At 43.6% G+C, this 25,536-nt stretch overlaps 9 protein-coding genes across 20 annotated transcripts; 5 read left to right on the top strand and 4 right to left on the bottom strand.

Moving 5' to 3' along the window:
• Positions 1-6: 6 nt before the first annotated feature.
• Positions 7-1,270, top strand: LOC108650786 (stress-associated endoplasmic reticulum protein 2). The gene is made up of 3 exons (XM_018100066.3): positions 7-145; positions 221-331; positions 652-1,270. The coding sequence occupies exons 2-3, from the start codon at positions 248-250 to the stop codon at positions 760-762; spliced, it is 195 nt and encodes a 64-aa protein (XP_017955555.1). The 5' UTR covers positions 7-145; positions 221-247; the 3' UTR covers positions 763-1,270.
• Positions 1,271-1,562: 292 nt separating this feature from the next.
• LOC108650780 (UPF0235 protein C15orf40 homolog) lies at positions 1,563-2,515 on the top strand. The gene has a single exon (XM_018100060.3). The coding sequence runs from the start codon at positions 1,678-1,680 to the stop codon at positions 2,089-2,091; it is 414 nt and encodes a 137-aa protein (XP_017955549.1). The 5' UTR covers positions 1,563-1,677; the 3' UTR covers positions 2,092-2,515.
• Positions 2,351-5,761, bottom strand: Hsp83 (Heat shock protein 83). The gene is made up of 2 exons (XM_030387096.2): positions 5,600-5,761; positions 2,351-4,711 (listed from the first exon to the last, which is right to left on the bottom strand). The coding sequence occupies exon 2, from the start codon at positions 4,709-4,711 to the stop codon at positions 2,561-2,563; it is 2,151 nt and encodes a 716-aa protein (XP_030242956.1). The 5' UTR covers positions 5,600-5,761; the 3' UTR covers positions 2,351-2,560.
• A 381-nt stretch (positions 5,762-6,142) lies between these two features.
• LOC108650760 (uncharacterized) lies at positions 6,143-7,677 on the top strand. Its single transcript, XM_018100037.3, has one exon. The coding sequence runs from the start codon at positions 6,301-6,303 to the stop codon at positions 7,312-7,314; it is 1,014 nt and encodes a 337-aa protein (XP_017955526.1). The 5' UTR covers positions 6,143-6,300; the 3' UTR covers positions 7,315-7,677.
• LOC115563705 (uncharacterized) lies at positions 7,508-9,922 on the top strand. Of its 11 annotated transcripts, none has more exons than XM_089258751.1 (9): positions 7,508-7,683; positions 7,736-7,948; positions 8,009-8,218; positions 8,278-8,375; positions 8,496-8,563; positions 8,765-8,815; positions 8,918-9,139; positions 9,293-9,626; positions 9,687-9,922. In XM_089258751.1, exons 1-9 carry the CDS (start codon positions 7,657-7,659, stop codon positions 9,805-9,807), a joined length of 1,344 nt encoding a protein of 447 aa, XP_089114877.1. In that variant the 5' UTR covers positions 7,508-7,656; the 3' UTR covers positions 9,808-9,922. The 11 variants fall into 11 exon arrangements, with proteins under 11 accessions (XP_089114877.1, XP_089114872.1, XP_089114879.1 ...); XM_089258746.1 differs by having other exon boundaries at positions 8,496-8,716; XM_089258753.1 differs by lacking the exon at positions 8,496-8,563 and adding an exon at positions 8,436-8,452.
• Positions 9,923-10,066: 144 nt separating this feature from the next.
• LOC115563750 (uncharacterized) lies at positions 10,067-11,023 on the bottom strand. The gene is made up of 4 exons (XM_030387215.2): positions 10,821-11,023; positions 10,635-10,755; positions 10,371-10,563; positions 10,067-10,311 (listed from the first exon to the last, which is right to left on the bottom strand). Exons 1-4 carry the CDS (start codon positions 10,926-10,928, stop codon positions 10,194-10,196), a joined length of 540 nt encoding a protein of 179 aa, XP_030243075.1. The 5' UTR covers positions 10,929-11,023; the 3' UTR covers positions 10,067-10,193.
• Positions 11,024-11,047: 24 nt separating this feature from the next.
• LOC115563757 (uncharacterized) lies at positions 11,048-11,836 on the bottom strand. Its single transcript, XM_030387223.2, has 4 exons — positions 11,690-11,836; positions 11,530-11,623; positions 11,292-11,475; positions 11,048-11,239 (listed from the first exon to the last, which is right to left on the bottom strand). The coding sequence occupies exons 1-4, from the start codon at positions 11,714-11,716 to the stop codon at positions 11,113-11,115; spliced, it is 432 nt and encodes a 143-aa protein (XP_030243083.1). The 5' UTR covers positions 11,717-11,836; the 3' UTR covers positions 11,048-11,112.
• Positions 11,837-12,244: 408 nt separating this feature from the next.
• On the bottom strand, positions 12,245-18,878 carry Girdin (protein girdin). 2 transcript variants are annotated; one of them, XM_018100017.2, is made up of 10 exons: positions 18,403-18,878; positions 17,096-17,832; positions 16,956-17,037; positions 16,698-16,894; positions 14,590-16,636; positions 14,288-14,526; positions 14,155-14,230; positions 13,935-14,098; positions 13,512-13,616; positions 12,245-13,322 (listed from the first exon to the last, which is right to left on the bottom strand). In XM_018100017.2, the coding sequence occupies exons 1-10, from the start codon at positions 18,469-18,471 to the stop codon at positions 12,920-12,922; spliced, it is 4,119 nt and encodes a 1,372-aa protein (XP_017955506.1). In that variant the 5' UTR covers positions 18,472-18,878; the 3' UTR covers positions 12,245-12,919. The 2 variants fall into 2 exon arrangements, with proteins under 2 accessions (XP_017955506.1, XP_017955507.1); XM_018100018.2 differs by lacking the exon at positions 13,512-13,616.
• Positions 18,879-19,054: 176 nt separating this feature from the next.
• Positions 19,055-25,465, top strand: MnM (myomesin and myosin binding protein). Its single transcript, XM_018100014.3, has 3 exons — positions 19,055-19,544; positions 20,341-22,533; positions 22,591-25,465. Exons 1-3 carry the CDS (start codon positions 19,469-19,471, stop codon positions 24,645-24,647), a joined length of 4,326 nt encoding a protein of 1,441 aa, XP_017955503.1. The 5' UTR covers positions 19,055-19,468; the 3' UTR covers positions 24,648-25,465.
• Positions 25,466-25,536: the final 71 nt, after the last annotated feature.

The raw sequence follows: 25,536 nt of genomic DNA, 5'->3' as shown, positions 1-25,536 counted from the left end.
TCGAGCATCGATAATTACTACCATATGCATCCCTGAGCCTAGCTGTCAGACCCGCACGAACTGTCAGTGAGCTGTCTTCGGCTTTGTTATACGTGTCGCACTACGTACTTTCACATTCGTTTTGTTATTTTCGCTCTAACCACAGGTAATGCTCGCGTGTGTTTAGTAAATTAATAGTAATCAGATCTAAACAGTATTTTTTTTAATTTCAAAATTTTAGTGTTAAAACGCTACAAAAACCTATAAAATGGCCCCACCACAGAGAATGCGCGTCGCCAACGAAAAGGCCAGCAAATATGTGACAATGCGTGGCAATGTACCCAAATCCTCGGTACGTATTAAAGTTTTGAACTAAATTCGCATGTTTTTTGATGAAAATTGCAGCTGTAGTTTTAATCACTGCCACAACTGCAAAAGAACGGCAAGAGATAATGACACCTGCATGCATATAAAAACAAATCCAATAGGAAAAAGTGCCACGCCGTCATTGATTTTATTGTTGTTGCAGTGCTGATATGTTTGTTTGTATGCGTGCGTGAGAGTTGAATCGAGTTATCGCTGTTTCTAGATTTTCGTAGCTGTTGCTCCAGCGATCTTCGGATTATTGTTTGTTACTAATCTACTTCTCGTTATTTTTTTTTTTTCTTTCAGAAAACGAAAGAGGGACAATACCCGGTTGGGCCCTGGCTTTTGGCATTATTTATCTTTGTCGTGTGCGGATCAGCGATTTTCCAAATCATTCAGTCCATTCGAGCTGCGTAAACCTGTACAGATAGAAATACAAAATTTTATAATATTATGCTAAGCTCATAACACAAACAAACAAACACAAACACAACCACTCTGACGTCTTCTCAAAATCTTTCGTAGCAAAACCTTCCCGACATTATGTGCAACGTCTGTAGAGATAAAGCTCAAAGGACAACCAGACTTTTTAGTTAACTGAATTTGTAATGAAAATTTTATATCTATGTGCATGCAAAATTTAAGTTCATATTTTGTATACTTTATATACATATAATTAAGCGTTAAACCCGAACTGTCTGTAAAAGCATTCCTGCACACCTATAAATTACTTATCTATACATATGCTGATTGTGCTAAAGTGGAATGTACAAGCTGCGAAAACGTTATTTTAAAATGCTTTTGCAGCTATTTAAATAGTTCAAGTTTAAATGTTGTTTTCGTCAACGAGGACGATTAGAAGAAAATAACTACGAGTAAATTCAATTATGAATATATGATAATTTTTTACCTAAAACAATATAAACTTGTGTTTTTACTTTACTGTTACGGTAAAACAAACAAAACACTGCTATCTATGAAAGCTGAAGATTTGAGCAGCCCTGGTAGATTTCTCTCGAATGGCCCCGAAACGCTACGATGGAACGAATGGCATTACATATGTCAAACATTTTAAGAATAAGTAAAATTGATAATAAAATAAAACATGAAAATTTAAAGAAGCAACTGAATTTTTTATGTGAGCGATTCAGTTATTTTTGATTTGATTACAGATAAATAAATTAGCCAACAGCGTCATGCAGTAGTAGCGTGTGTGGGCCTCATAGCAATTAAACAGTTGCTCACTTTGGCCGCAAATGTTATCCGTAAACAAAAACATAAAATCTATTTAATATGAATCTATAAATCCATGTATAAAGTTAAACAGACCTAATGCGACGCATTTATACAGCGGCCTACGTACACATCATGTCGAAAAACAAGGGAAAAGGTAAAGCAACGAGCAAAGCCGGCGAGGCAACCACACCGCCAGTCTCCAATACGCCGGTCACACTAGACAAGAGTGGCAACATTGCTATCAAAATTCTGGCCAAGCCTGGCGCCAAACAGAACGGCATCACAGACATTGGACTGGAAGGCGTTGGTGTACAAATTGCAGCACCACCCACTGAGGGAGAAGCAAACGCCGAACTGGTGAAATTTCTGTCCAAAGCGTTGGGACTTCGCAAGAGCGATGTATCACTAGACAAAGGCTCCCGTTCCCGCAATAAAATAATACTCATTAGCAAAGGCGTTACCACCGTGGAGGCTATAGAGCAATCATTGCGAAAAGAATGTGAATCATAACCATAAATTAACCCGAAAATGTTTAAATAAATGATCAGCGAAATATTTATTGTTCTTTATGCTTTATTTATCGATGCGATCATCCAATCTTATTACATTATCCATTTAATAGCTAACGCATATGTAGTCTTTGTGTTTTTTCTTCATTAGATAAATTACTTGGATTCTAAATTAGGAATTTCTTAACGACAACTGCTCTTACATAGTGAATGTGTAAATCCTATTACATATTTCTTGATTTTTTGTGAGTGAGAATGAGTAAGCGTATTACAGTCGCATACAACGCGACACAACGTAAATACAAATTACTAATGTCAACGAAACATTAAATAACTCTGCTGTCAAGTCTAACATAAGAGGTTCCGACAATGGAAATGAAATGTTGTTTAACTTAAGTAATTTTGTATCAAATGGTGTGAATAAATGGTTCTGGTGGGGGTGGATGAGTAGTTTTTGGTTGAACGGTTGTTTAATCGACCTCCTCCATGTGGGATGCATCCTCGGTGTCCTCAACCAGAGATGGGGCATCACCAGCGCTTTGGGCATCCTCTGTGGTCATGGGTTCATCCTCGTCGATGCCAAGACCCAGCTTGATCATGCGATAGATGCGGCTGGCATGCACCTGTGGGCTGTCCAGCGAGAATCCAGATGACAATAGTGATGTCTCGAACAGCAGAATGACCAGATCCTTGACGGCCTTGTCATTCTTATCGGCCTCGGCTTTCTGACGCAAGGTCTCCACAATGGGATGGTCGGGATTGATTTCCAAGTGTTTCTTGCCGGCCATGTAGCCCATGGTCGAGGTATCACGCAGTGCCTGAGCCTTCATGATGCGCTCCATGTTGGCGGACCAACCGAACTGCGAAGTGACAATGCAGCAAGGTGAATCGACCAGACGGTTGGACACGACAACCTTCTCCACTTTGTTGTCCAAGATTGATTTCATCAACTTGCACAAGCTCTCGAATTTGGCCTTATCCTCTTCGCGCTTCTTCTTCTCAGCCTCATCTTCGGGCAACTCCAGACCCTCCTTGGTAACAGACACAAGCTGCTTGCCCTTGTATTCCTTCAGGTGCTGGATGACGTATTCATCAATGGGTTCGGTCATGTAAACCACTTCGAAGCCACGAGCCTTGACACGCTCAACAAAGGCCGAGTTGCTGACCTGATCCTTGGACTCGCCAGTGATGAAGTAGATGTGCTTCTGGTTCTCCTTCATCCTCGACACGTAGTCGGCCAATGAACAGAAATCATCACCAGAGGCGGAAGTATGGAAGCGCAAGAAATCGGCCAACTTAGCGCGGTTGTTGCTGTCCTCATGGACGCCCAACTTCAAGTTCTTGCTGAACTGGTCGTAGAACTTCTTGTAGTTCTCCTTGTCCTCGGTAAGCTCTTCAATCAGCTCCATGGTCTTCTTGACTAGATTCTTACGGATAACCTTAAGCACCTTGTTTTGCTGCAACATCTCACGGGAAATATTGAGTGGCAAATCCTCGGAGTCAACCACACCCTTGATGAAGTTCAAGTACTCGGGAATCAGATCTTCACAGTTGTCCATGATGAATACACGGCGCACGTAGAGCTTAATGTTGTTGCGCTTCTTCTGGTTCTCGAACAGATCGAATGGTGTGCGACGTGGAATGAAGAGCAGAGCACGGAACTCCAACTGACCCTCCACAGAGAAGTGCTTAACAGCCAAATGATCCTCCCAATCGTTGGTCAACGACTTGTAGAACTCGCCGTATTCCTCCTGGGAGATATCGTCGGGATTGCGTGTCCAGATGGGCTTCGTTTTGTTCAGCTCCTCGTCTTCGGTGTACTTCTCCTTGATGGTCTTCTTCTTCTTACCATCCTTCTCTTTCTTGTCGGCATCTTCATCCTCGCCAACATCCTCAATCTTGGGCTCATCGGTATCCATTTCCTTCTTCTCATCACCCTCCTTCTCGTCATCAGCCTCATCATCGCTGACCTCTTTCTCACGCTCCTTCTCTACCAGCAATTTGATGGGGTAGCCAATGAACTGGGAGTGCTTGTTGACAATCTCCTTGATCTTGGCTTCCTCAAGGTAGTCGGTCTGATCCTCCTTGATGTACAGCACAATCTTGGTACCACGACCCAGTGGTTCGGAGTTATCAGCGCGAACGGTGAAGGAGCCACCGGCAGAAGACTCCCAGATGTACTGTTCATCATCATTGTTCTTCGAGGTCACTGTCACCTTATCAGCCACCAGATATGCCGAATAGAAGCCAACACCAAACTGGCCAATCATGGAAATGTCGGCACCAGCCTGCAATGCCTCCATGAACGCCTTAGTGCCCGACTTGGCAATTGTGCCCAAGTTGTTGACCAAATCGGACTTAGTCATACCAATACCGGTATCAATGATTGTCAGTGTACCAGCTGTCTTGTTTGGTATGAGCTTGATGTATAGCTCCTTGCCGGAGTCAAGTTTGCTGGGATCCGTCAGCGATTCATAGCGGATCTTGTCGAGTGCATCAGACGCATTGGAAATCAATTCACGCAAGAAGATTTCTTTGTTCGAGTAGAATGTGTTAATGATCAACGACATAAGCTGAGCAATCTCAGCCTGGAATGCAAAAGTCTCCGCTTCTTCAGGCATCTGCAATAGAAAAGAATTTAATTTAAAATATGTTACCTCGACAAATAAAAAAAATTTTTTTTACTTTTCATCATTTTATTCACTTATTCTACCCCCAAGAGAGCGTCGCACATGCTTGCTCCCTCACTCTGCTGATGAAAAGCGTGTTCATAGGCTATGTACACCATCTTGTGTGTGTGTGTGTGTGTATATGTGTGCATGTACATACACATTAGTAAATTCGAGAAGCGTCGTCTTGCCACACATAAAATTGCCGAAATGTTCTAGAAAAACTCCCTTAAATATAACAATTCATATATATATAGATATATGTATGTACGTATATATTGCATTCATACATATTATGTAGACGCATTACCTCCTTTTTCACAAAGACGCTTTCTAGAATAATTCTGGGCTATACAGATACAAATACACAATTCGAGAATAAAAGAAAAATTCGCAAGCACGTGCGATTACAATAAACGTTTGCATTTCTTATCTGCATCTAATTGATCTTGTTCTACATGGATTTTTACATATTAATATATGACATTCTCTATTATACTGTGCAGTTTTCCAGAAATTTCGGCAATTTTACTATGCCGGCATATTTTGCGATAGTGACTCAACCTAAAAGCGTGCTCATAAAATTTGATTGCTTTTCTAGTAGCACATTGAACTTTGCTGCTAATAAACATTTCTTCAATTATAAATGAAAATGTAGTTAGTTTGTCCTAAATTCTAGACTCTTCTGCAACCAATACAACAGTAATTGTGTCAAGAGCTTTTCCGTTGCACATACACACATACTTTTGCTTAAATTTACTGACCGAAATGCAGTTGGTTTTGTCACAGCTTCCCAATTTTATACACAATAGAAATGTATTCTATTTCAAACATGCTTACCTTGTATTAATTTTTTTTTTTCACTGAACTAACTTTAAATACGATATACTTTTCACTTTTCTTGGCGCAGAAAATAAAATTTTCTTTTTGTTTTGCTTTGCCTCAAGGCAGACTCTTTTATGCTCACCGCACGAATTTTGTTTCAATACTGACAAGCCGGCGTCTGCTTGCTACTGCTTTTATAGGGGTTGAACAAAATTCTACGAAGCTTCTAGATTTTTCGAGAAACATCTAGTCGTCAGGGCTACCTCTTCCGGTTTTCAACGCAGTGTTGCATTGAACCAACTAACAGTGATGTGAGTCGATGTTTCTGTAATGTTCTAGAAACTATGTTCAAATAAAATTATATTCCATTAATATTGAACCATGTGAATATCATTTTATTGCTATTTTTGACATCACTAATGAGAATTTAGCTAAATAATTTTATATGGGGTGATTTAAATACTAATTCGAAAGTTAATAATAATTTTTCTAGCATAAATAAATCACCTAATGTTTTTCAGTATTTTTATAATATTAATAAAATTTCGCCTTTTTAGTATATTTTTTGGTCTGCCGTAATTTTGGGTGACCAAACTTGGTAAAAACAAAAAGTGTGACCAGATTGTGTTAGCCCATAATTTAGTACCAAACTAGATAGCATTTTGTTTATGTTGTGATTAAAATAATAAGAGAAAATTAGATAATTTTATGATAAAATGGGCGGTACTCGATGCGTATTTCGTGACTGCCAAGTCTCAACGCAACGCAATCCCAAAATGCATTTTTTCAAACTGCCAGTTCGTGATCCAGTTCGCTTGGAAACTTGGCTTAAGAATTGCGGCAACGCTGACATTTTAAATGTTGCAAGGGAGAAACTATCTAATCGCGCTGTTTGCGCGCGTCACTTTCGCTACGAATGTTTTATGAACTATAAATTAGATCGACTAATACCAAATCAGACGCCCACTTTGGTACGCGTCAGTAAGGATCTGGCCTGGGACATGGAACACCTCGACGAGAATGGTGAGGCAACACTGGTGAAGCTTTCCATGCCCACATTGGAGCATTTGATACCTCCCGAAAATTTCGAATGTCCACTTGGTTTCACCGATGACGCTCGATTTGGACGGAAATACATAGCGAAAAGACGAACGCCGCCCAAGCCCCTTATCCTTGAGTCAAATAAAAGACAAAAACTTGTGCATGAGCAAGCGAATAAAACTGAAACATCTATAATCGTCGACCCTGGTAAACTAGAACAGCCGCTGAGTGGAAAAGACACACACATGGGGCCTTCAAATGTAACAGATGAGATGCATGAAGACTATCAGCTTAAATATGAGCATTTGAGAACAGATTTTGAGCAACTCTCTAAAGAGAATGCCGATTTAAAGCAAACAATCGAGAGACTAGAAGCTCAAGCTGAAGTATTAAAAAGCTCCTCCTCTACCTCTGTTACACCACAATTGACCAAGTCGCAGCTGTATAACGGCATTAAAAAGTATCTGGGTACAACAATGGCTGCACTCCTGCGCATGGAAATGTTCGGCGGCGCAGATCGTCAATGGAAAGAGGATGAGCGGGACTTTTCCAAGGAGCTGTTACAGTTGGGCGAGCATGTCTATACACACTGCTGTGATGAATGGCGATTTCGGTTGCCGTCATTGCGTATGGCACGCAGTTGGCTGGAAGATAAACATACCGAAGAAAACGAAAGAGAAGAGCTATAAAAGCTAGATTATCATATTTTTATTTGACTAAATTAGCAGCCGCAAATGTGCCTTTCGCTTCTTATATTGGCAACTATCTTAATAAGATATATAAAAAACTTACTCTTATACGACAGTCTTACTTAGTTTTGGCATCAATGCCAAGCATTCAAATTGTGACAAAGGTTCTGAAGAAATTGAATCTATGTACCTTCCGCAATCTTTATGACTTTTTTAATCTGTGCACAAGGTCTTCACGTAAATCATAATTGCTCGTATTTTAAAAATGCGATTCGGAATTAAGGCATGTCAAAGCAATTTCGGTCTCTTTACTGAACAGACATACCAAACGAAAGCCTCAAGATGAAGTCATATTTACAAAATGTACTCGTAAGTAGGAACATGTGATTATTATTTAATTTTAACATATAATTTGTTACAGATATTAATGTTCTTTGCAACATTTCCAACGTTGTATTGTCAAACGTGCTCGGATTGTTCATTGACCGATGGAGTTTATGCATGTGTGGATGAGTTTTCTTATGGCATCTGTTTCAATCTTGGAGCCGTTGATACTAACACAGTTCGATCATGTGGAGATGGCTATTACTGCAATGTTGATGGCTCATTTTGTTCTCCCCGGGAATCCTCTACGGTTAGTTTAGCTATCATCTTCGGTTTTTAACATTTTGACATTTTAACATTTTTGTTGCAGCCATCATGTGTAACTTCTTCTTCAACTCCAGCTGTGAGTACCTGTTCAGATTGTTCGCTGACTGATGGTGTCTATGCCTGCATGGATGAATTTAGCTATGGAGTCTGTTACAATCTCGGCTTTGTCGATCCAAACGCCATTCGATCATGTGATGATGGCTTTTACTGCAATGTAGATGGCACATTTTGTTCACCCCGCGATACATCTTCCGTAAATTTGATTGAATTTTGTTGTGTTTACATATTTTCATTTGTTGTCTATTATTACAGCCATCATGTGTATCGTCAGCAACTCCAAAACCTACTACAGAATTGACAACAGGTAAACCTACGGAATCGACTACAGTTTTACCACCTGTTTCTTCGACCTCACAGTCTCCAGTGTCTTCAACAGAATCTACAACAGTGTCGCCCCCCGATTCTTCGACTGCGCAGTCTCCAGAATCTTCTACAGTATCGACAACTATTTCGCCCCCTGAATCCTCGACCACGCAGTCTCCAGAAACTTCAACTACAGTTTCACCCCCTGAGTCTTCCACTGCGCAGTCTCCAGATCCTTCAACGACAGTTTCACCTCCAGATTCTTCGACTGCGCTGTCTCCAGAACCTTCAACCACAGTTTTACATCCAGATTCTTCGACTGCGCAGTCTCCAGAAACTTCGAGCACAGTTTCTCCCCCTGAGTCCTCGACCGCGCAGTCTCCAGAACCTTCAACCACAGAACCTCGAGATTCTTCGACTGCGCAGTCTCCAGAACCTTCAACTACAGTTTCACCCCCTGAGTCTTCCACTGCGCAGTCTCCAGAACCTTCTACCACAGTTTCACCAACTGAGGCTTCCACTGCGCAGTCTCCAGAACCTTCAACCACAGTTTCACCTCCGGATTCTTCCACTGCACAGTCTCCAGAACCTTCAACTACAGTTTCTCCCCCTGAATCCTCGACCGCGCAGTCTCCAGAACCTTCAACCACAGTTTCACCTCCAGATTCTTCGACTGCGCAGTCTCCAGAACCTTCAACTACAGTTTCTCCTCCAGATTCTTCGTCTGCGCAGTCTCCAGAACCTTCAACTACAGTTTCTCCTCCAGATTCTTCGACTGCGCAGTCTCCAGAACCTTCAACTACAGTTTCTCCTCCTGAATCCTCGACCGCGCAGTCTCCAGAGCCTTCAACCACAGTTTCTCCTCCTGAATCCTCGACCGCGCAGTCTCCAGAGCCTTCAACCACAGTTTCTCCTCCTGAATCCTCGACCACGCAGTCTCCAGAGCCTTCAACCACAGTTTCACCCCCTGAGTCTTCCAATGCGCAGTCTCCAGAACCTTCAACTACAGTTTCTCCCCCTGAATCCTCGACCGCGCAGTCTCCAGAACCTTCAACCACAGTTTCACCTCCAGATTCTTCAACTGAAAAATCTCCAGAGCCTTCAACATCAACAACAGTTTCACACCCCGATTCTTCGACAGCACAGTCTTCCGTGTCCACGCCGGATCCTGACCTTTCTACAGAATCGAGCTCAGAACCAACAAGTACAGGGGTGCCAGAATTCAATGCCGATGCATACTGTTTGAGTCTCAACAAAGAAGGATATTTTAGGGTCCAGAGTGATCCCACCTGCAAAGAGTAAGATGCATGTCACTTGGTGCATATTGCTCACTGTATTTATTTATTTACGTCTTACAGTTATGTGAACTGCTACAAATTGTCGGGAGATACCCTGGGTTGGCTCTTTCATTGCAACACTAACGAATATTTTAACTCGGAGACAAGTCAGTGTGAAACTGAGCGACCTGCCGATTGCTGACCAACTGAATTTCATTTAACTTTCGCAAGCATGAGTAGAACATGTTAAAAAAAAAAAAAAAGACAAAATATAATATTGTATAAATATGTATGTATTTGATTTTTATATTTCGAAATATTCACACGAAACATTCTTCAACTAAAATTTACTAGTGTTAATAAGGATTCATTTATATTGCTGACATGTTTGTATTCTTTTATAAGTACGTTTCGTATTATTATTAATATTATATATTTATATATATGATCTAAACAAGCAGAATTTCTCTTTTATTTGTGTATTTATTTATATAAATGCTCAAAAAGAATATGTTGATAACAAACCCTCAAATATATGTAAATAATATAGTATACATATTTCATAATTTTGATATGCAGGTAATTTGCTTAAGTGCAAAAGTCTGGTTTAGGAGACGTACAGAACTTGCCGTTAAACCACGTCCCTGATGTACACTCTCGTTCACGACCCATCCAGACTCCATTGATAAGCGCGCACTGGATATATCTATAAGAAATATATAACATATATAAATTCAATATATCGCTAAAAATAGTTCACTTTACGTAGCACATGTGGGGTCCGATTCATTTGTCAATTGGCTAGTTTTTTGGATATCTTGACAGAGAGTGTCTGGATCCTGAGGGGTTTTATTAGGAACACAATTCGCCTCGTCAGTCGATTTCGGATAGCATATATATTTACCGCCAGTGCAATGATAGTCTTTGGGACATTCTATATAATCCTTAGATGGAACGCCTAAACAATGAGTATACTATTAATTGATGTATATGTAGATAATATATCTATATATGTATATCTATGCATACCATTTATGCAAATCGAAAATGTGGTTTCACTATGGCATGCAGCTCGAACCTCAGTCTGGCAGACATCACACTGAGCTAGCAAATTCTTGGGCAGTGCTAAGGAAACTACAAGAAAAGCTGTCTAAAAATGATATAGAAGTTATTAGTAAATCCTGTGTTTCAGATACACCGTTTAACAATACTAACGATCGTTGACAACTGAAACATTTTCGGAGCATGTGCAGTTGAGCACCAAATTTGTAAAACTGGCCAAAATTGATGGAACGCTTGATTTATATGCTCATCTATAAGCATAGATAAGTAGAATTACCTTGGGTTAGATAACATAAAGAAATTCTTGACTGCAGTAAACCTTGACAGAATCATAAACCAAAGGGGATGAGAAATATTTTATTTAATCTGAGATAAACCAAATTCGTAGAAAAAACAATCTTTATTGGCATATTTTTTTGTTTTATTAAAAGCGAGATTGACAAAATTATGTACAGAAATCTGGTTTCGCGGTATCGCAGGCAGTTCCATTGAAATAGGGTTTTTTGTTTGAGCACGTTTTTAAGAGTCCTATTAGTCGACCAGTCGAGCCATTTTCGTAACAATAAATAAATCTAAAAGAAAATACATTACAGATTTCATTTCTGCGTTTATGCTGCTACTCACGTTTTGCAGGTGGGATCATCCTTGTTTTCATAGTTGTCTGGCTTTCCGATAGCATTGCAATATGCATTCAGATCGACTACAGGCTTACAAATGGGATCATTGTGGCTTTCCGCATAACATATATATTTTCCATCCGTACAAACGTAATTGGTTGGACAAGTAATAATATTTTTTGATGCCTTGCCTATTAGCAGAACGGTTTTTGTGAGCCATTCGAAAAATAGTTATGCATAATTACCGTTGATGCAGATCGAATAAGTATTCTGGGAATGACAGGCGGCCCTGTTTGTCTGACAAACATCGCACTGACCATTCAGATATTGCACCAATACCTATTGAGAAATGAGTTATATATAATTATCTTTCTTTAAATTGGTTTAGTTAGCAGCTCTAGTTACCAGTGATACAAGTATTCGTAGCCACATCTTGTTTTTATCCCTCACAATTCACAATTCTAACTGAATTATTCATTGCAAAATTTAGGTACTTTATAAGCATTTTTTATCGCTGATAATGTTATATCATATCTCTGGTAGGTTTATGAACTATATACGTCAGCTTTTTATTTAGCTTCTTTTAATATTAGATCTATCATTCATAAAAATAACAGATTTATTGGAGTAAAAAATAACTCTGGGAGCACATCAGATGAAACTATAAATAATAATCAGATTTCAAACAGGGTCTTCATTGGCTTCTTCTATGTTGAAGTATATAACTGGGCATACAATAATTCTAATCTGATTCCGCAGAGTATATATCTATAAAGGATATATTTTTAATAGTATTTGATTATTGCAATGATTAATGCTTATTTGAAGTTACCATAGTTGGGAAAAGCCTTCATCCGTAACTGCGATCGCACCTCTACCAAGTGGAATTTTAAACTAAAATGCTGGGCAGAAAAAAAATCGTAACTTATCGTACAGAAACTCGAAAGCATTTTATTTATGGTATAACCTTATGCTTGTGGTTTATTGCGTATTTAGGTAATTGTCAATAAATTAAAGAATTATAACGTTTACTTTGTGTTTAGTTATTACCGCTTAAACATTACTTTTAGTCTTACAAAAATATATATATAATTGTATTCACAAATTGAAGGCGCATTCGTTAGCTATTAGCTGTATAGTATACAAAATGTGTAGGAATATATTAGAGTGTTTTAGTTTTTAATGTATGAAATGCATAATAAATACAATGATAGTTCATCTTGCGGACGTAATATGGACATACATTTCGGTATTGGTATACACGTACATATAAGTACATAGATAAATGTGTATGTGTGTATAATTTATGCTAAAAGATAGTTTTGAATTCGCACAGTTGCCGTTTAGTCTTCGTATATATATACGTATAAATTGTATAACTATTATCTAAACTATGTCTAAATGTAAAACACAACATATATATAATTATAGATGCTACGTATTAAATTGCAGACCTGTTTGTATGTAGCTTAAGGCAAATCATAGCATTATAAGAAGCACTTAGTAAATTTCTCTTCTGTTAAGCTAAGGCATAAATTCGTTACTTTCTAAAACGAAATAATACTTCGTCGTCAGCAAATGCAGTTTGTTTTTGTTTATCTGTATGTTTCATTGTGTGTTTCTATTCGAGAAGCTCTAAACGCAGCCGTATTCATACCAGATGCTATTGCTTTTATCTTCGTTTCTTTTGCGCAGTGTTTTATCGTCCTGGTTGGTGCTGCCGGCAACGCTGCCGCCGCTGCCCGAGGCCTGTAAGAGTGGGCTCTGGTCGTTGGTGGTGCCAATGGTTGTATTGATGCGATTGTACATGAGAAACGTGGCTGGCTGATTGTCGCTCTTTAGTGGTGTTTGCGGCTCAGCTCCAGTGGTGGCAGCAGCCGCTGAAGTAGCATTGTTGCTTGGCGTTGAACTTGCCTGTGGCTGTTGAGCCGCGGCGCTGGAGCCATCAGGCAGCTTCTCGTCGATCAAATAAACGGTGCGTCGCGAGCCAGCAGTGCCCAGAGTTAAGCTGCTGCCGGTTACGTCTGGCGGTTCGAGTCTGCTGAAAGCAAAATTGAATTAGTAACCAGTAATACCCATCGAATTGTAAAGTAAAAGAGGAGGTATCCACAAAACACAAACAAATATTGGCATACATTTAAGGAATTGGGAAGGTGGGATATTGATTTTTAACTGGGAATTTTTTTATTGGGAATTTCTTGTATGTTAAACATTTAAAAGCGCATACCCGTGCACGCTATTTCTACGTGAATTACTCAAATCCGTACGTTTCTGTGCTTGCAGGCTACTTCGCACAGTGCCACCGCGTTGTATGGAGCTATCCAGCAAATCCCTATAGAGTACATGTACAATACATACATAAACAGTGTGTGCGAGTGTGCGTGCAAAGTTGATGATATTGTTGATGTTGTTGTTGTGTATATACATGTAAATAGAACAAGAACCATAAGCCAAAACTAAATACATCATTTAAACATTAAAGCAAATGTATTCCGACAGCCAAAACTGATATAAGATTATCTTCCATTTTGCAATTATTTGGTAAAGTATAGCACATATAATTTAGTACTATCCCTACTCTAGCAAATTTAAATGAATTTCTTCCACAGTATATAGCATTAGCCTTTAGTCCGAATAATATTTGACTTACCGCTGCAGGCTCTGTCGCAATGGCATGTTACGCTGTAACAGATGCGTATCGGATGCAATGGATAGTGGCTCCTCGTTGCTATTATCCGATTCATTGCCCCCCGATTCAGAGCCAATGACAAACTGTGAATTGGTGCGAGCATCATCAACCCACGAACGGCGATTCTGAAATAAATCAAGATTTAGTTAACCGCTTAAGCTATGCAAAGCATTAGTCTTACCCGACTTGGCACCTTGTTCATCAAATCGGAGCTGGCCTTCTTTACACGCCTAACGAGGCTGCTGGCAAAAGGTTTTCTGTGGAATATTTTGATTTAGCAATGCTCCGCTTAGATTTACTATATCGTGACATACTTCTTTTGCACTGTGGTCTCCGATTTCTTATAGTGCTCCATTATCTTCTCCTCCAGTTTTTCCTTTTGACGCTTTAGGCTGTGCACTCGTTCTGTGTAGTTCTTTTCCTCTTCGTGAAAGTGCTTCTTGTCCTCCAATGAAATGGCCAGCAATTCTTGGTATTGTGACAGCAGCTGTGACACATTGTCCATTAAGGCCTTGCGCTCCGAGTCCAAGTCCGCATTGTTTTGTATTAGCATCTGGTAGATGGAAAGCATTGATCAGTCGAATGTTAAATGGGATAAGCAAAAAAAACAACTCACCTCGCAACGCTGCTGGACCTTTGAGTATTCGATCTGGAGGAGACGTACCTGATCCTGTTTGGCATTCAGCTCACCAGTCAGCTCTGTATTTTGTAATTTAAGAGTACTGTGCTCCACGCGAATCATTTTGTATTGTTCCTGAATATTCTTGTACTCGTTCTTGAATCGATCGCTAGTGGCGAAGAGATTGCGGAAGTCATCAGTCAGCTTGGAGTGCTCAGTGCGCAGAATGGCAAGATCTTCGTGGCAGGATTTCATGCTATTGGTCTGTGCGACCAGTTCCTCGATGCGCTGCTCCTGCGATTGGATAGTCTCGCGTGCATCACGCGTCTCTTGGCGTAGATCACGCACAGCCGCCTTTAACTGTTCCTTGTCCTTGTTGAGCGATTCATATTCAGCAGAGAGTTGATCGTGCAGGCACTGCAATGTCACCTGATCTTGAAGCGCGTGCTTATGCTCCTGCCGCAGCGCATCGATTTCCTTCAACAGCGTATCCTTTTCGGCGGCCAGCTGAGAATTGGCCAATTGCAGTGCCACATGCTGAGTATTGAGCGAAGTAATTTGGGAGCTTAATGCTGCCACATCTACACTTAATCGCGCATTCTCCGTTTGTAACTGAGTATTACTGTCCTGTAGACGTGCTAATTCAGCCGAGTCACGAGACGGCCTAAGATGCAGTTTGTGCTCGAAGCGCAACTCCTGCGCTGTGGGCACCTTTGGCGTTGCTGACAGTTCGATATTTTTCTCCACTGTAAAGATTTCCTGGCGATGACATAGTACACACATGTCCGACTTGACGCCCGCCTCTTGCTGTTGCTCACGATTGACATTCAGCATAATTTCACGCACAGTCTTAAAGGTTTCTGGATTGCGCACCAGCTTCTCCACAACATGCTCTACATTTAGATCAGACGGTTCACCGTCGACCTCGTTGACATCCAGTCCTAGTTTTTCCAGATTGTGGCGCACCTTCTTGGTAACTAGCGTTCCATTAACCAGATCGTTGCGTAGCGTGCTTATCATTTCTTGATCAATGTTGCGCTGCGAGCACAGCTCTTGATTCTGTTTTTCCAGTTCGACAAGCTTTTGCTGCACTAGCTCCGCCTCCTCCTGTACTTTGGCGAGCCTCATTATATCTTTGGCTTGGGTGTCCAGCCTGTTGATGCTCTCGTCCAGTTGTACAGACTTTTGTTCACTGCTCTCCTTCAGTTTTGTCACCTCTTTCAGCAAGCTGGCATTCTCGCGCTCGTACGTACATACCTTCGCCTCAATCTCGTAAAGCTTCTGTTTGGTCTGCTCGAACTGCTGGGTTTTCTCAATATACTGTTCCAGTTCCTTGGTTTTGGCTTCTGCGAGGCGTTCCAAATCATCGGCTCGACGCTGAATGCTCTCATTGAGAGTTTGAATGCGCTGCTTCTCTTTATTTAGTGTTTCTACGTACTGTTCGGCATCCGCGAGTTTCTGACGATCTGCCTCGCGCTCTAGACTCTGGCGATCGTAGCTCTTTTGACGACTATCGACGGCATCCTGCAGCTTTTTGTTCTCTTCCAATGCGTTCTTAAACACACTCTCCAATTCCACATTCTGTTGCGTCAATCTTTGTATGTTCTCTTGCATCTGTTCAATTTTCAACGACAACTTCTTCTTCTCTTTTTCAAGCTCTAGCATTTTGCTGGTTGATTCATGGAAGCTGTTCTCTTTCAACTGCTCCAAAGCAGCAGTCAGTCGACGATTCTCAAGTTCTAGCTTAAGAGCACGTGTTTGTGCATTGTTCGTAAGTTGCTCGGACAAACTATTGTCACCTGAATTGCACTCGTCCTCATTGTCGGAGAATGATTTGTCGACTTCCTGAGTGCAGTTGAGATTCTTTGCTACTAGCTGCAGTTGAGCATTCTCTTCGAGAAGCTCTTCTAGTTTGGCTCGATCCACATCACGCTCGAGCGCCATGTCATTCAATTTCTGCTTGTACTTGATGATTTCCGACTCCAAGGTTATGGCATGTTCCGAACGTTTGCGTGAACGTTGTAGTTGCTCCTCCAGCATTTCTCTGTGAAGTTGATTCATATGTAAGTAAACTTAATTCATTTCATGTATTGTGCTGCATATACTTAGATTCAAGCAGTACGCGATTATCCTCGCGCAGCTCTTCCACGCGCGACTTGTAAAAGTCTGAATCCCCAAGCTTTTCGCGATATTTCTGCACCTCAATCTCTAGACGATCGGCACGTTCCGCACGCTCTCGCAATATATCCACCTCATCCCGATAGGCAGAGGCGCGTTTTGCCTCAGTAAACCATTCTTGGCTCTGTAATAGAAATAATTGGCATATTAGTTACTTTATACTTAAGCAATTTACAGGAACTTACTTCCTGGCGCAGCTTATCAAAACGCTGCTTTTTGTCATCCAGCTCTTCACGTAGCTCCAGCAGAGTCTCCGATTTCTCCTCGCTGTAAACAGCAAACAATTCAGTTATTAGTGTTTTCATAATTAGATTGTCTCACTTACAGTTCTTGACGCAATTTACGATTCTTAGATCTCAGATCTGCGCACTCCACGGCCAAATGATTGCTCTCTGAATTGGAAGATGACGAGGGCGTCGAGGTGGCTGTACCACTGGAAGGTGAACGGGGAACACTAACACCTTGCCCGCATTCGACACCATCAGTGGCACTAAGCTCTGGCTCCACGCACACTGTTTCGATCCACTTCAAGTACATTTGATCACGCTCCTTGGTTAGGCGGATAATGTGTCCATACATATTCTCGGCCGAAAGACGCTCTATTGAATCCTCGGTGAGCACCAGGCTGTGGCTATCAGTCACCTGTTTGATAAGCGCCACAATGCCATGCTGAGTCTCCAGATCCAGTTCCTTAATGCGCGCTATGAAAAGCTCTTTGTTGGGGCATTGCACCGCTGCGCCCAGCAACAGTGTTAGCAGAGTTTTCATCTGTTCCAAGCCCTGCTTGCTCTCCGGATAGTAGCCCAGTATATACGCATCTGGCAGCACCAGTATAGTCTGTCCCAGCTCTTCTTCGAACAATGCTTTTAGGTTACGTACAATGCACTCAAAGTTTTTGGCTCGCGCAATGCTCAGCGACTTGCCGCTTAGTTCACTGAGCAGTTCGCTGGGATTGTTCTGTGGTTCCGGATCAATTTGTAACCAAACGCTGTGTATTATGTGGCCATCCAGCAGCGAGGTATAACCAGCGAGCAGCTCGGCACGTGGCAAGCATGATTCCAACTGAAAGTGAAAGGTCGTACAAGATTAGGTTGCAAGTAAGTACAGCCATAACATGAATTAAGTTTAATATATTCACAAGGATACCTTGTACCAATTGGCGAATTCATTTTTTCATTGAGGAAAAGATAGTATTCCCAACTTGAATATTTATATATATACATTTACATATAAGAATAATTTATATTGAATATCATATTAATATCCCCTTTTTTAGCATACAAATTTATCAAGGGTATAAAAGCCGGTCGAGCAAAACTCAAGAGTTCTCGCAATTGGCAAACAAAGGCCTGCCGACGGGCCGCTACTAATGACAGCATTAAAAAAGTTGTTTTTGTACCGTAAACGGTAGCAATAGCCAAAGCCACAGTTACAATGACCTTGGGGCTAAGCGTCGGAAATCTCTGTGGCTATAAATATGTATGTACGCATGTGTGCTTCTATGTATTTTCATACATACCCGTATGTGCGGGATCATGTAAATTGAATACTTGAATATGTCTGTATGCCAATCACGTTTTTATTCGGCTGCCCTCTTATGAGCATGTCGAGCATGTTTATCCACTCACTCACCCAAGAGACGAGCGCTCCATTTATGAATTCGTCAATTTCCATCGGTGTTGCGGTTGCCGTGCCAGCCATTGTTGTTGTTGCTGATGTTTTTCCAGTGCACGCGTGTGTGTGTGTGTGTGAGTGTGCCTGCGTGCGTGTGCTTATGGGGCTACACCTGCACCTGCCGTCAATGCAATAATTGAAGCGGCGACACCAACGGCAAGGGCGGCTGTGTCTTTGTTTCTAATTTAATTGCCGCCGTGACAGCTTCACAGCTTCCAAATCATTTTACATGCAAACACACACACTCACACACGCGTGGATAGAAGCCGTTTGCCAATAACAATAACAGAAAACTGGGGAAGATCTTATATATTTGTTCTTAATCTTGAATATAAGCTTCGGACAAGCGATTAGGTCGGTTGATTTAATATTAACAAGTAACAATCTAAGGTTTTTATTTTATTTTTTTTGCGAAACACCTGCGTTGCGCTTGTTGTAAATTTGGGATGTAAGAAATAAACAGCTAGAGATGTGCCTAATATATCGATACAGTTCATTTCATATCGATATAAGTACATTTTTAAAAATAAATATTGTTATAAATTATTGGATTTGATTCGGTATTAATTAAATCGAATTCTACCTTATTTAAAATTATATGCGTCTCCATGTCCGTAGACTCAATATTGATTTCTAATCGAGACAGTAATGGTATCGATCTGTAGGCAGCTGTTTACTATTTTGCCACTACTGGCAACGCTGCCAGTTAGTTGCCGTTGACATTTCTTAGCGCCCAAAGCTTACTTGTGTGCGGGAATGCCTGGCTATACTGGCGAACGGATTATTTAACGCGTCTGTAAAGATGGCTTCGATTGCGCATCCAAAATTGCAAATTACGAAAATTGCACTGTTAAATTAGTTAGTTATATGAAAATAGACGGATTCGAAACGCATTGAAAACGAATAATATAAAAAAACGACCGTAAGAGTGTGTGAAGTTAAAAGCGGCTTGCCTATATTTAGATAATTCTATATATATATGCACATTTAGTTGCAAATAGGTTAAAATATTTAAATATACGATATGGGCAACCAACCGGGTAAACTGCAGACGCCACAGAGTGGACGGCCCAAAAAGAATGTGCATTGGAAATCTGCAGGCAAGTTAAACGGAAAAGCCCGTTCTAAATTCCATTAGAAATCAAGTAAAATTCAAAAATGTATTCCCGAATTTCCACACACTGAAAATCTTCTCTAATTGGCTGTGAGAGCTCGCACACACATAGTACTAGTAGTCCACATAGTTGGTGGGAGCGCTAGAAATATTGCTATTTTTAGCCACTCGCACATTCAAGTGGTTGCCGCGACCGTCCATTGACGCGACGCTGTCCGTCGGTCCGTTTTTCTGTTTTATATACCCATTGAACATCAATAAAAAAATGAGTATGATATATGACTGAAGCATTTGTAATTTTTGTTTGTATCTACTCTTCTATATATCTTCTTGATATTATTTTTGTCTAATTAAGAAAGTTAGTCTCATATGGTTTTATTTGTAAATAAATATGCGAGCTCTGAAAGATTACAGGGTAACCACCAGCTTGAATATCTCCTAGAGTAGAGTAGAGTAAAGTACAATATTTTTATCAACTCAGAGTTCAGTACTGCATTTTGTAGATTAAATTATGGCAAATGACAAATTAAGATTATGTCATATATATTTATTTAATGGTTAATATTTCCCTACAGGGCATTTGCTAGTCGGTCCCTTGCGTCTCTAGCAATCTTGTTTCGTCTGTTTTTATTGAATGTTTGGCCTAAAATTTGAAAGAACTACAAAGTAATGTTTTCGAAATAGTCTATTTTGGATACTGCGCAAGCGCTTGAGTTTCGAGCTTTTAGAATGTATTTTGTGCATTATTTACCTGTGATTAATTTGCTCTCTGTATTTGATAGAACGGCCCTCTCCGCCGGGTCGTCCCATATTAACGCCGTTGGCGCTCTCCGAGCAGCAGCCCGATGTGGTTAATCTGCGCTGGGAACGCCCGCAGCTGGACGGCGGCTCGCCTATTATCGGCTATACGGTGGAACAGCGACGCGTCGGCTCGCCCCACTGGGTGCGTGCCACACCCACGCCCATCTCCGGTTGTGAAATTCAGATCAGCGGCCTGGAGCCGGGCTGGCGCTACGAATTTCGTTGCTTTGCCGAGAACATTGTGGGTCGCTCGAATGCCAGCGAGCTGTCCGATCCGCTGACTGTGACCTTGCAGAGGAACGCAATCACCGTGCCACGCTTTGTGGAGGAGCTGACGGACATGGATGCCGTCGAGGATGAGCGCATCGAGTTCCGCGTGCGAGTTCTGGGCGAACCGCCGCCAGAGATCAATTGGTTCAAGGATGGCTACGAGATCTTCAGCAGTCGTCGCACCAAAATTGTCAATGAGCTCGATTGCAGTGTGCTGATCATACACCAGGTGGCGCTGACCGACGAGGGCGAGATCAAGTGCTCGGCCACGAATCGAGCGGGTCATGTGGTCACCAAGTGTCGCCTGAAAGTACAGGCACCGCCCAAGATCCGTCTGCCGCGCACCTACGAGGATGGCCTCATCGTGGAGGCAGAGGAAGTGCTGCGTTTGAAGGTGGGCGTGGCGGGACAGCCAGCACCAGCCATCACCTGGCTGCACGAGGGCGAGGTCATAGTGCCGGGCAATCGTTTCGAGATCACCAACACGGAGAAGAACTCGCTGCTGAAAATCGACAACGTGCAGCGCGCAGATCGGGGCGAGTATATGGTGCGCGCGTGGAACAAGCTAGGGGACGATATTGCCTCCTTCCTGGTCACCGTGACAGCTAGGCCGAATCCGCCAGGTGCTCCACGCCTCAACATGTCCTTCGGCAAGTCGGCCACGTTGTCGTGGACAGCTCCGCTGGACGATGGTGGCTGCAAGATCGGCAACTATATCGTGGAATACTTTCGCATTGGCTGGAACGTTTGGCTAAAGGCAGCCACCACACGGGCGCTGAGCACCACCTTGCACGATCTGATTGAGGGCTCCGAGTACAAGTTTCGCGTAAAGGCGGAGAATCCTTACGGCTTGAGTGAGCCATCGGAGGAGTCGGAGTTGCTCTTCATACCCGATCCCAAGCGTGGCATCACCAAGCCCAAGTCGGCCTCCAAAATAGCTGGCGATGAGCGCAATGACGCTGGGCATAAGGAGAAGGACAAGGACATATCGAAGCCTGTGCCGCCGCGCCGCAAGACGCTGTCGCCGCCACGTCCACAAGCGGATGCGGCGACCAGCATGTCCGCTTCGCCCAAGCAATCGCCACGTGGTTCGCGCAAGCCCACGCCACAGCTGGTGGACAGCGAGCAGCTGCGCCACGAGATGTCCTACGGCACCTCCGACCAGGCGCTGAAAATGAGCGTGCGCAAGAGCCCATCGCTAAGCAGCGCCGACTCGGCTGCCGTGCAAACCAAAACCACCAAGCCCGACTCCAATCCCAAGCTCAATTTGACGCTGATAACAACAACAGCGCTGGCGGATAAGCCGGAGCCCCAGCCCAAGCCACCAAAGTCGCCCCCAGCTGCAGTGCCGCTGAAGCTCTTCAATGTCAAGCCGCTGGCTACGGCCAAGGACAAGTCACCTGGTCGTCCAGTACAGAAGTCGAAGCCACAGACGCAGCCGCAGCCGCAGCCACTGCCGCAACCTCCGACAGCAGCACTGGAGCCTGCCTTGGATTCGTCTCAGCGTCAGCCTGCACCACTGCGAAAGAGTCCTACGCCGCCGCAGCCCATCAAATCGACGCCCGCCCTGCAGCGCAGCGCTGAGCCCGTCCAGCTGGGCGTCAATCAGAATGTGAGACGCTTCTCTGGGCACTCCCTGAGCCCGGCCAAGCATGTGCCGGCCTTAGCGATTGCCATAGCCACCACTGCCCACATTGGCGAACCGTTGCCCACCATAGAGATCAGTGCCCCGCCTCCTGCCGAGCCTGAGCTACTTGTGCCGGCCACTCCCACATCGGAGCCGACGCCACCAGTGGCAAAGGTGCGTCCACCGAAGCCAGCGGATAAACACGACGAAGTCCATACGAGCAATGAGTTCATGCTAGTGGTCTTCGACAAGAATAGCAAGGTCAAGGATAAGGACAGTAAGTAGCTAAGGTAATTCCAAAATCTCCCATTGATATTTGCTTTGCCTCGACCAGAGCAAGATTCCTTTGAGCTGGAACTGGAGGACGCCATACAGCCACCGCCGATCTCCATCTCTGCACCGGATTTGGCCTTCTTGGAGTTCACCAATTTGCACACGACTTTCCCGCTGCGCCGCTCGGTCAGCTCCACGGAGCTGCTCTACGAGCGTGCCATGGCGCGCTTCTACGAAGCCGTGGAATTGGAGCAAGCCGCCAAATCGAAGGTGAAGACTGCGAAGGCCCAGGAGCCGGCAGCCATAGCCGTGACCGCTCCGACTACGTTCCGCAAGCGCCTGGGCTCTATGACGGAGGCGGAGCGTGCTTCCTTTGAGCGCCGCAGCGAGCTGAGACGCCAGTCGGCTGACATGGTGCCCATGGGACGTAAATGGGATTCACGGGAGAACATCAACCTCGTTGACTTAAAGAATTTGACACGTGCCAACACGGAGCAGTTGCTCAATCTGCAGGCAAGAGACACTGATGGTCGCGAACAGGATATGGAGGAGTATGACGAGGATCGCACGGAGAGCACAGCCGATGACAGCGAGGATTTGGATATGGACGAGGAGCAGCAGCAGCAGCAGGGCTTCGACCTGGGCACTGATTATACCGAGAGCACCGCCACCTCCGACCAGGACTCCATTGAGAAATTCAAAATGCAGCTAATGGCTCGCACTCACTCACCTAGTCCACGTGACCTGGAGACGTATCATCCGCGCAACATGAGCGCCGGAACCTTCACCCCGTACCGTGCACCCACGCCGGAGCAGGCAGCTGTGGTGCTCAATCGGCCAATGCCTCTGCCCAGTCCGGACTTTGTGCCAAAGCCCATACTGAAACGGTCATCCAATGAGCACGTCGAGCTTACCCTTAGCCAGCCTAGCAGCCCGGATGCACAGCAACAGGAGCTGGGAAATGGCGCTGTCAGCAGCCCTTCCACTCCTGCTGCAGCACCCAGTAATTTGAAACTGGATCTGGCCAAGGGCATTAAGTCCTTTTTCAGCCGGGACAAGCGGTCGGCCACCGAGAAGAACACCGAGGCCAACGAGGAGATCTCGAATCCACTGGAGAAGACCAACGCTGCAGCCATCGCTGCAGAGCTGGAGACGAAACGCAAGATAAAAGAGGAGGAGGAGTTGCGGCGCCAGGAGCAGGAACGACTGATGCAGGAGGAGGCCCACGCAGCCGTGGATCACTACAGCGATCTGGTGCGCCAGGTGAGCAGCACCCACAAGTACCACACGCCGCTCTACCTCGACCGAGACGAACTGAAGCGAGCCGCTGCCCAGGCGGGGGAGGATGACGACGACGACGATGGTGCTGCAGCGGAGCATCAGCAGCGTCGAGCACGCAGTCCCGATCAGGATGAACTGCTGCTGGCTCCGCCCACCGTCAGTCGGGAGCGACGTCTGTCCATTTCAGAGCGGGAGCAGCTTGTACATGTGCGTGACGCAGCCAGCAAACATGCCATGCACAAGGCGCCTGAGACACCTGCATATAAGGATCAGCGGGAGGAGGAGGAGCCGGAGTTTCCCACTGTGCTGGTGGTGCCGCCACCCAAGTCCAAGAACAATAAAGACGCCGAGGAGTGCGCCGAGAGTGTGATGAGCGAAATAGTAGAGGCGCGCCCCGATGCTCGTGGACGCACGCGTCTGGTGAAGGTCAAGCGTGTGATCAAGCGCCGTGTGCCTTCCAGCACGCGCTCCCGCGATGCCTCGCTGAGCAGGCCACAGCAGCCGGTCGCAGCCGGTGGTAGTCCTATGCCCCAGGGGCACAGCTCGCAAGCGTCATTGCTGCTGTCCGCCGCGGATCGTGAGCTGTTGGAGAAGGCGGCCAGCTTGGCGCTGCTGCAGTCCTGTTCCGAGGAGCAGGCGCACGAGAAGGTGCGCTCCGCATTGAGCTACTGCACGGATCTGGTGCTCTTCCTCGTAGCCTGCTATGTCTATCTGTTCAAGGACGCACGCCTCGTCCTGCCCATCTTGGCGCTGATGATCTATCGCCAGCTGGGCGAGGCCGTGCGTAGCTACATCCCCAGCTGGCTGCGACGCAAAGGCAACGATGGCGGTGCCTGAGCCACCCGAATCGACAGCTGCCCCACAGTTCATCATGCGTTTATCAGTTAAGTTAGCTCTTATCAATCTATCGACTTGTATTTTAAGCTTAAGTCCCCTAAAAACTTCGGATCTACTACGAATTTCTTATGGATAAACCTGTATACGTATACGTTTACTTAAATTATATAGTTGACCGATCTTAGACTTGTTGCAGTTAGATATACTTTTTGATTATGTGAAATCATATTAACGTCGTATTTGTCCGATTGGTATCATTAGAGGCTGGAATTTGTGATTCGTTTATCTTCTGTCATATCATTTTATTGAGTCAACTAAATTTCTCATGGAGAACTTACATTTAGAGTTACAAAACTCATGGAGGGATTTATTGTCATGATACCTAGTCTAATTCTGTACAAAAACAAGACCTAGCCATAATTCCTATTGTTTTCTTACATAATGTTTCGAATTGTTAATATCGCACTATTCATATTTGTCTTCTATTGAAATGCCAGTTTTAACTAGGAGAATATTATCTCTATTTTAAAGACAACTGAGTTATCTACTCTAAAAATCTGCTGTAGCATTACAATATATAGTCATATTATAGCTAGCTGCTCGCCAAGCATCGGTTTACTATATCTATTAAAATCACTATACTTAAGCTGACATTGTTATGTGTTGTGGTACTCTCTCCCTCTCTGCCCTCCCACTCAGTGCTCGCTGTTTAGGCCCAATAGATTATATTTTGTGTTTGTTTACGACTTATTTTGTCGGTCTTTTCTGGATTGTTGGTCAATTATTTATTTGAGAAATAAAGCACACAAAAACAAGAATCTAGTCAAGTTCCGGTGAGACGTCAGCGCGATATCCAACTATAAACAGATCGAACCCGGTGACTTTCCTT

The sequence above is a fragment of the Drosophila navojoa genome, chromosome 4, assembly GCF_054131105.1.
Source record: "Drosophila navojoa isolate 15081-1374.11 chromosome 4, UAZ_NAV_1.0, whole genome shotgun sequence".
Classification (NCBI taxonomy): domain Eukaryota; kingdom Metazoa; phylum Arthropoda; class Insecta; order Diptera; family Drosophilidae; genus Drosophila; species Drosophila navojoa.
Note: the sequence above shows the minus strand (reverse complement) of the source record. Positions and strands in the feature narration are given on the sequence as shown.

Excerpts from the sequence above, each read along its gene's own strand:
- LOC108650786 (XM_018100066.3), top strand. The coding sequence starts at position 248 with ATGGCCCCACCACAGAGAATGCGCGTCGCCAACGAAAAGGCCAGCAAA. Across the intron at positions 332-651 it reads GCAATGTACCCAAATCCTCG|AAAACGAAAGAGGGACAATA; the intron begins GTACGTATTAAA and ends TTTTTCTTTCAG.
- LOC108650780 (XM_018100060.3), top strand. The coding sequence starts at position 1,678 with ATGCGACGCATTTATACAGCGGCCTACGTACACATCATGTCGAAAAAC.
- Hsp83 (XM_030387096.2), bottom strand. The coding sequence starts at position 4,711 with ATGCCTGAAGAAGCGGAGACTTTTGCATTCCAGGCTGAGATTGCTCAG.
- LOC108650760 (XM_018100037.3), top strand. The coding sequence starts at position 6,301 with ATGGGCGGTACTCGATGCGTATTTCGTGACTGCCAAGTCTCAACGCAA.
- LOC115563705 (XM_089258744.1), top strand. The coding sequence starts at position 7,657 with ATGAAGTCATATTTACAAAATGTACTC. Across the intron at positions 7,684-7,735 it reads CATATTTACAAAATGTACTC|ATATTAATGTTCTTTGCAAC; the intron begins GTAAGTAGGAAC and ends AATTTGTTACAG. Across the intron at positions 9,627-9,686 it reads AGTGATCCCACCTGCAAAGA|TTATGTGAACTGCTACAAAT; the intron begins GTAAGATGCATG and ends TACGTCTTACAG.
- LOC115563750 (XM_030387215.2), bottom strand. The coding sequence starts at position 10,928 with ATGCTTATAGATGAGCATATAAATCAAGCGTTCCATCAATTTTGGCCA. Across the intron at positions 10,564-10,634 it reads ATTTTCGATTTGCATAAATG|GCGTTCCATCTAAGGATTAT; the intron begins GTATGCATAGAT and ends CTCATTGTTTAG. Across the intron at positions 10,312-10,370 it reads TCGGACCCCACATGTGCTAC|ATATATCCAGTGCGCGCTTA; the intron begins GTAAAGTGAACT and ends TATTTCTTATAG.
- LOC115563757 (XM_030387223.2), bottom strand. The coding sequence starts at position 11,716 with ATGTGGCTACGAATACTTGTATCACTG. Across the intron at positions 11,624-11,689 it reads TACGAATACTTGTATCACTG|GTATTGGTGCAATATCTGAA; the intron begins GTAACTAGAGCT and ends ATTTCTCAATAG. Across the intron at positions 11,240-11,291 it reads GATGATCCCACCTGCAAAAC|ATTTATTTATTGTTACGAAA; the intron begins GTGAGTAGCAGC and ends ATTTTCTTTTAG.
- Girdin (XM_018100017.2), bottom strand. The coding sequence starts at position 18,471 with ATGGCTGGCACGGCAACCGCAACACCGATGGAAATTGACGAATTCATA. Across the intron at positions 14,231-14,287 it reads GAGACCACAGTGCAAAAGAA|AAAACCTTTTGCCAGCAGCC; the intron begins GTATGTCACGAT and ends AATATTCCACAG. Across the intron at positions 13,323-13,511 it reads CGTAGAAATAGCGTGCACGG|ACTCGAACCGCCAGACGTAA; the intron begins GTATGCGCTTTT and ends TGCTTTCAGCAG.
- MnM (XM_018100014.3), top strand. The coding sequence starts at position 19,469 with ATGGGCAACCAACCGGGTAAACTGCAGACGCCACAGAGTGGACGGCCC. Across the intron at positions 19,545-20,340 it reads TGTGCATTGGAAATCTGCAG|AACGGCCCTCTCCGCCGGGT; the intron begins GCAAGTTAAACG and ends TGTATTTGATAG. Across the intron at positions 22,534-22,590 it reads CAAGGTCAAGGATAAGGACA|AGCAAGATTCCTTTGAGCTG; the intron begins GTAAGTAGCTAA and ends TGCCTCGACCAG.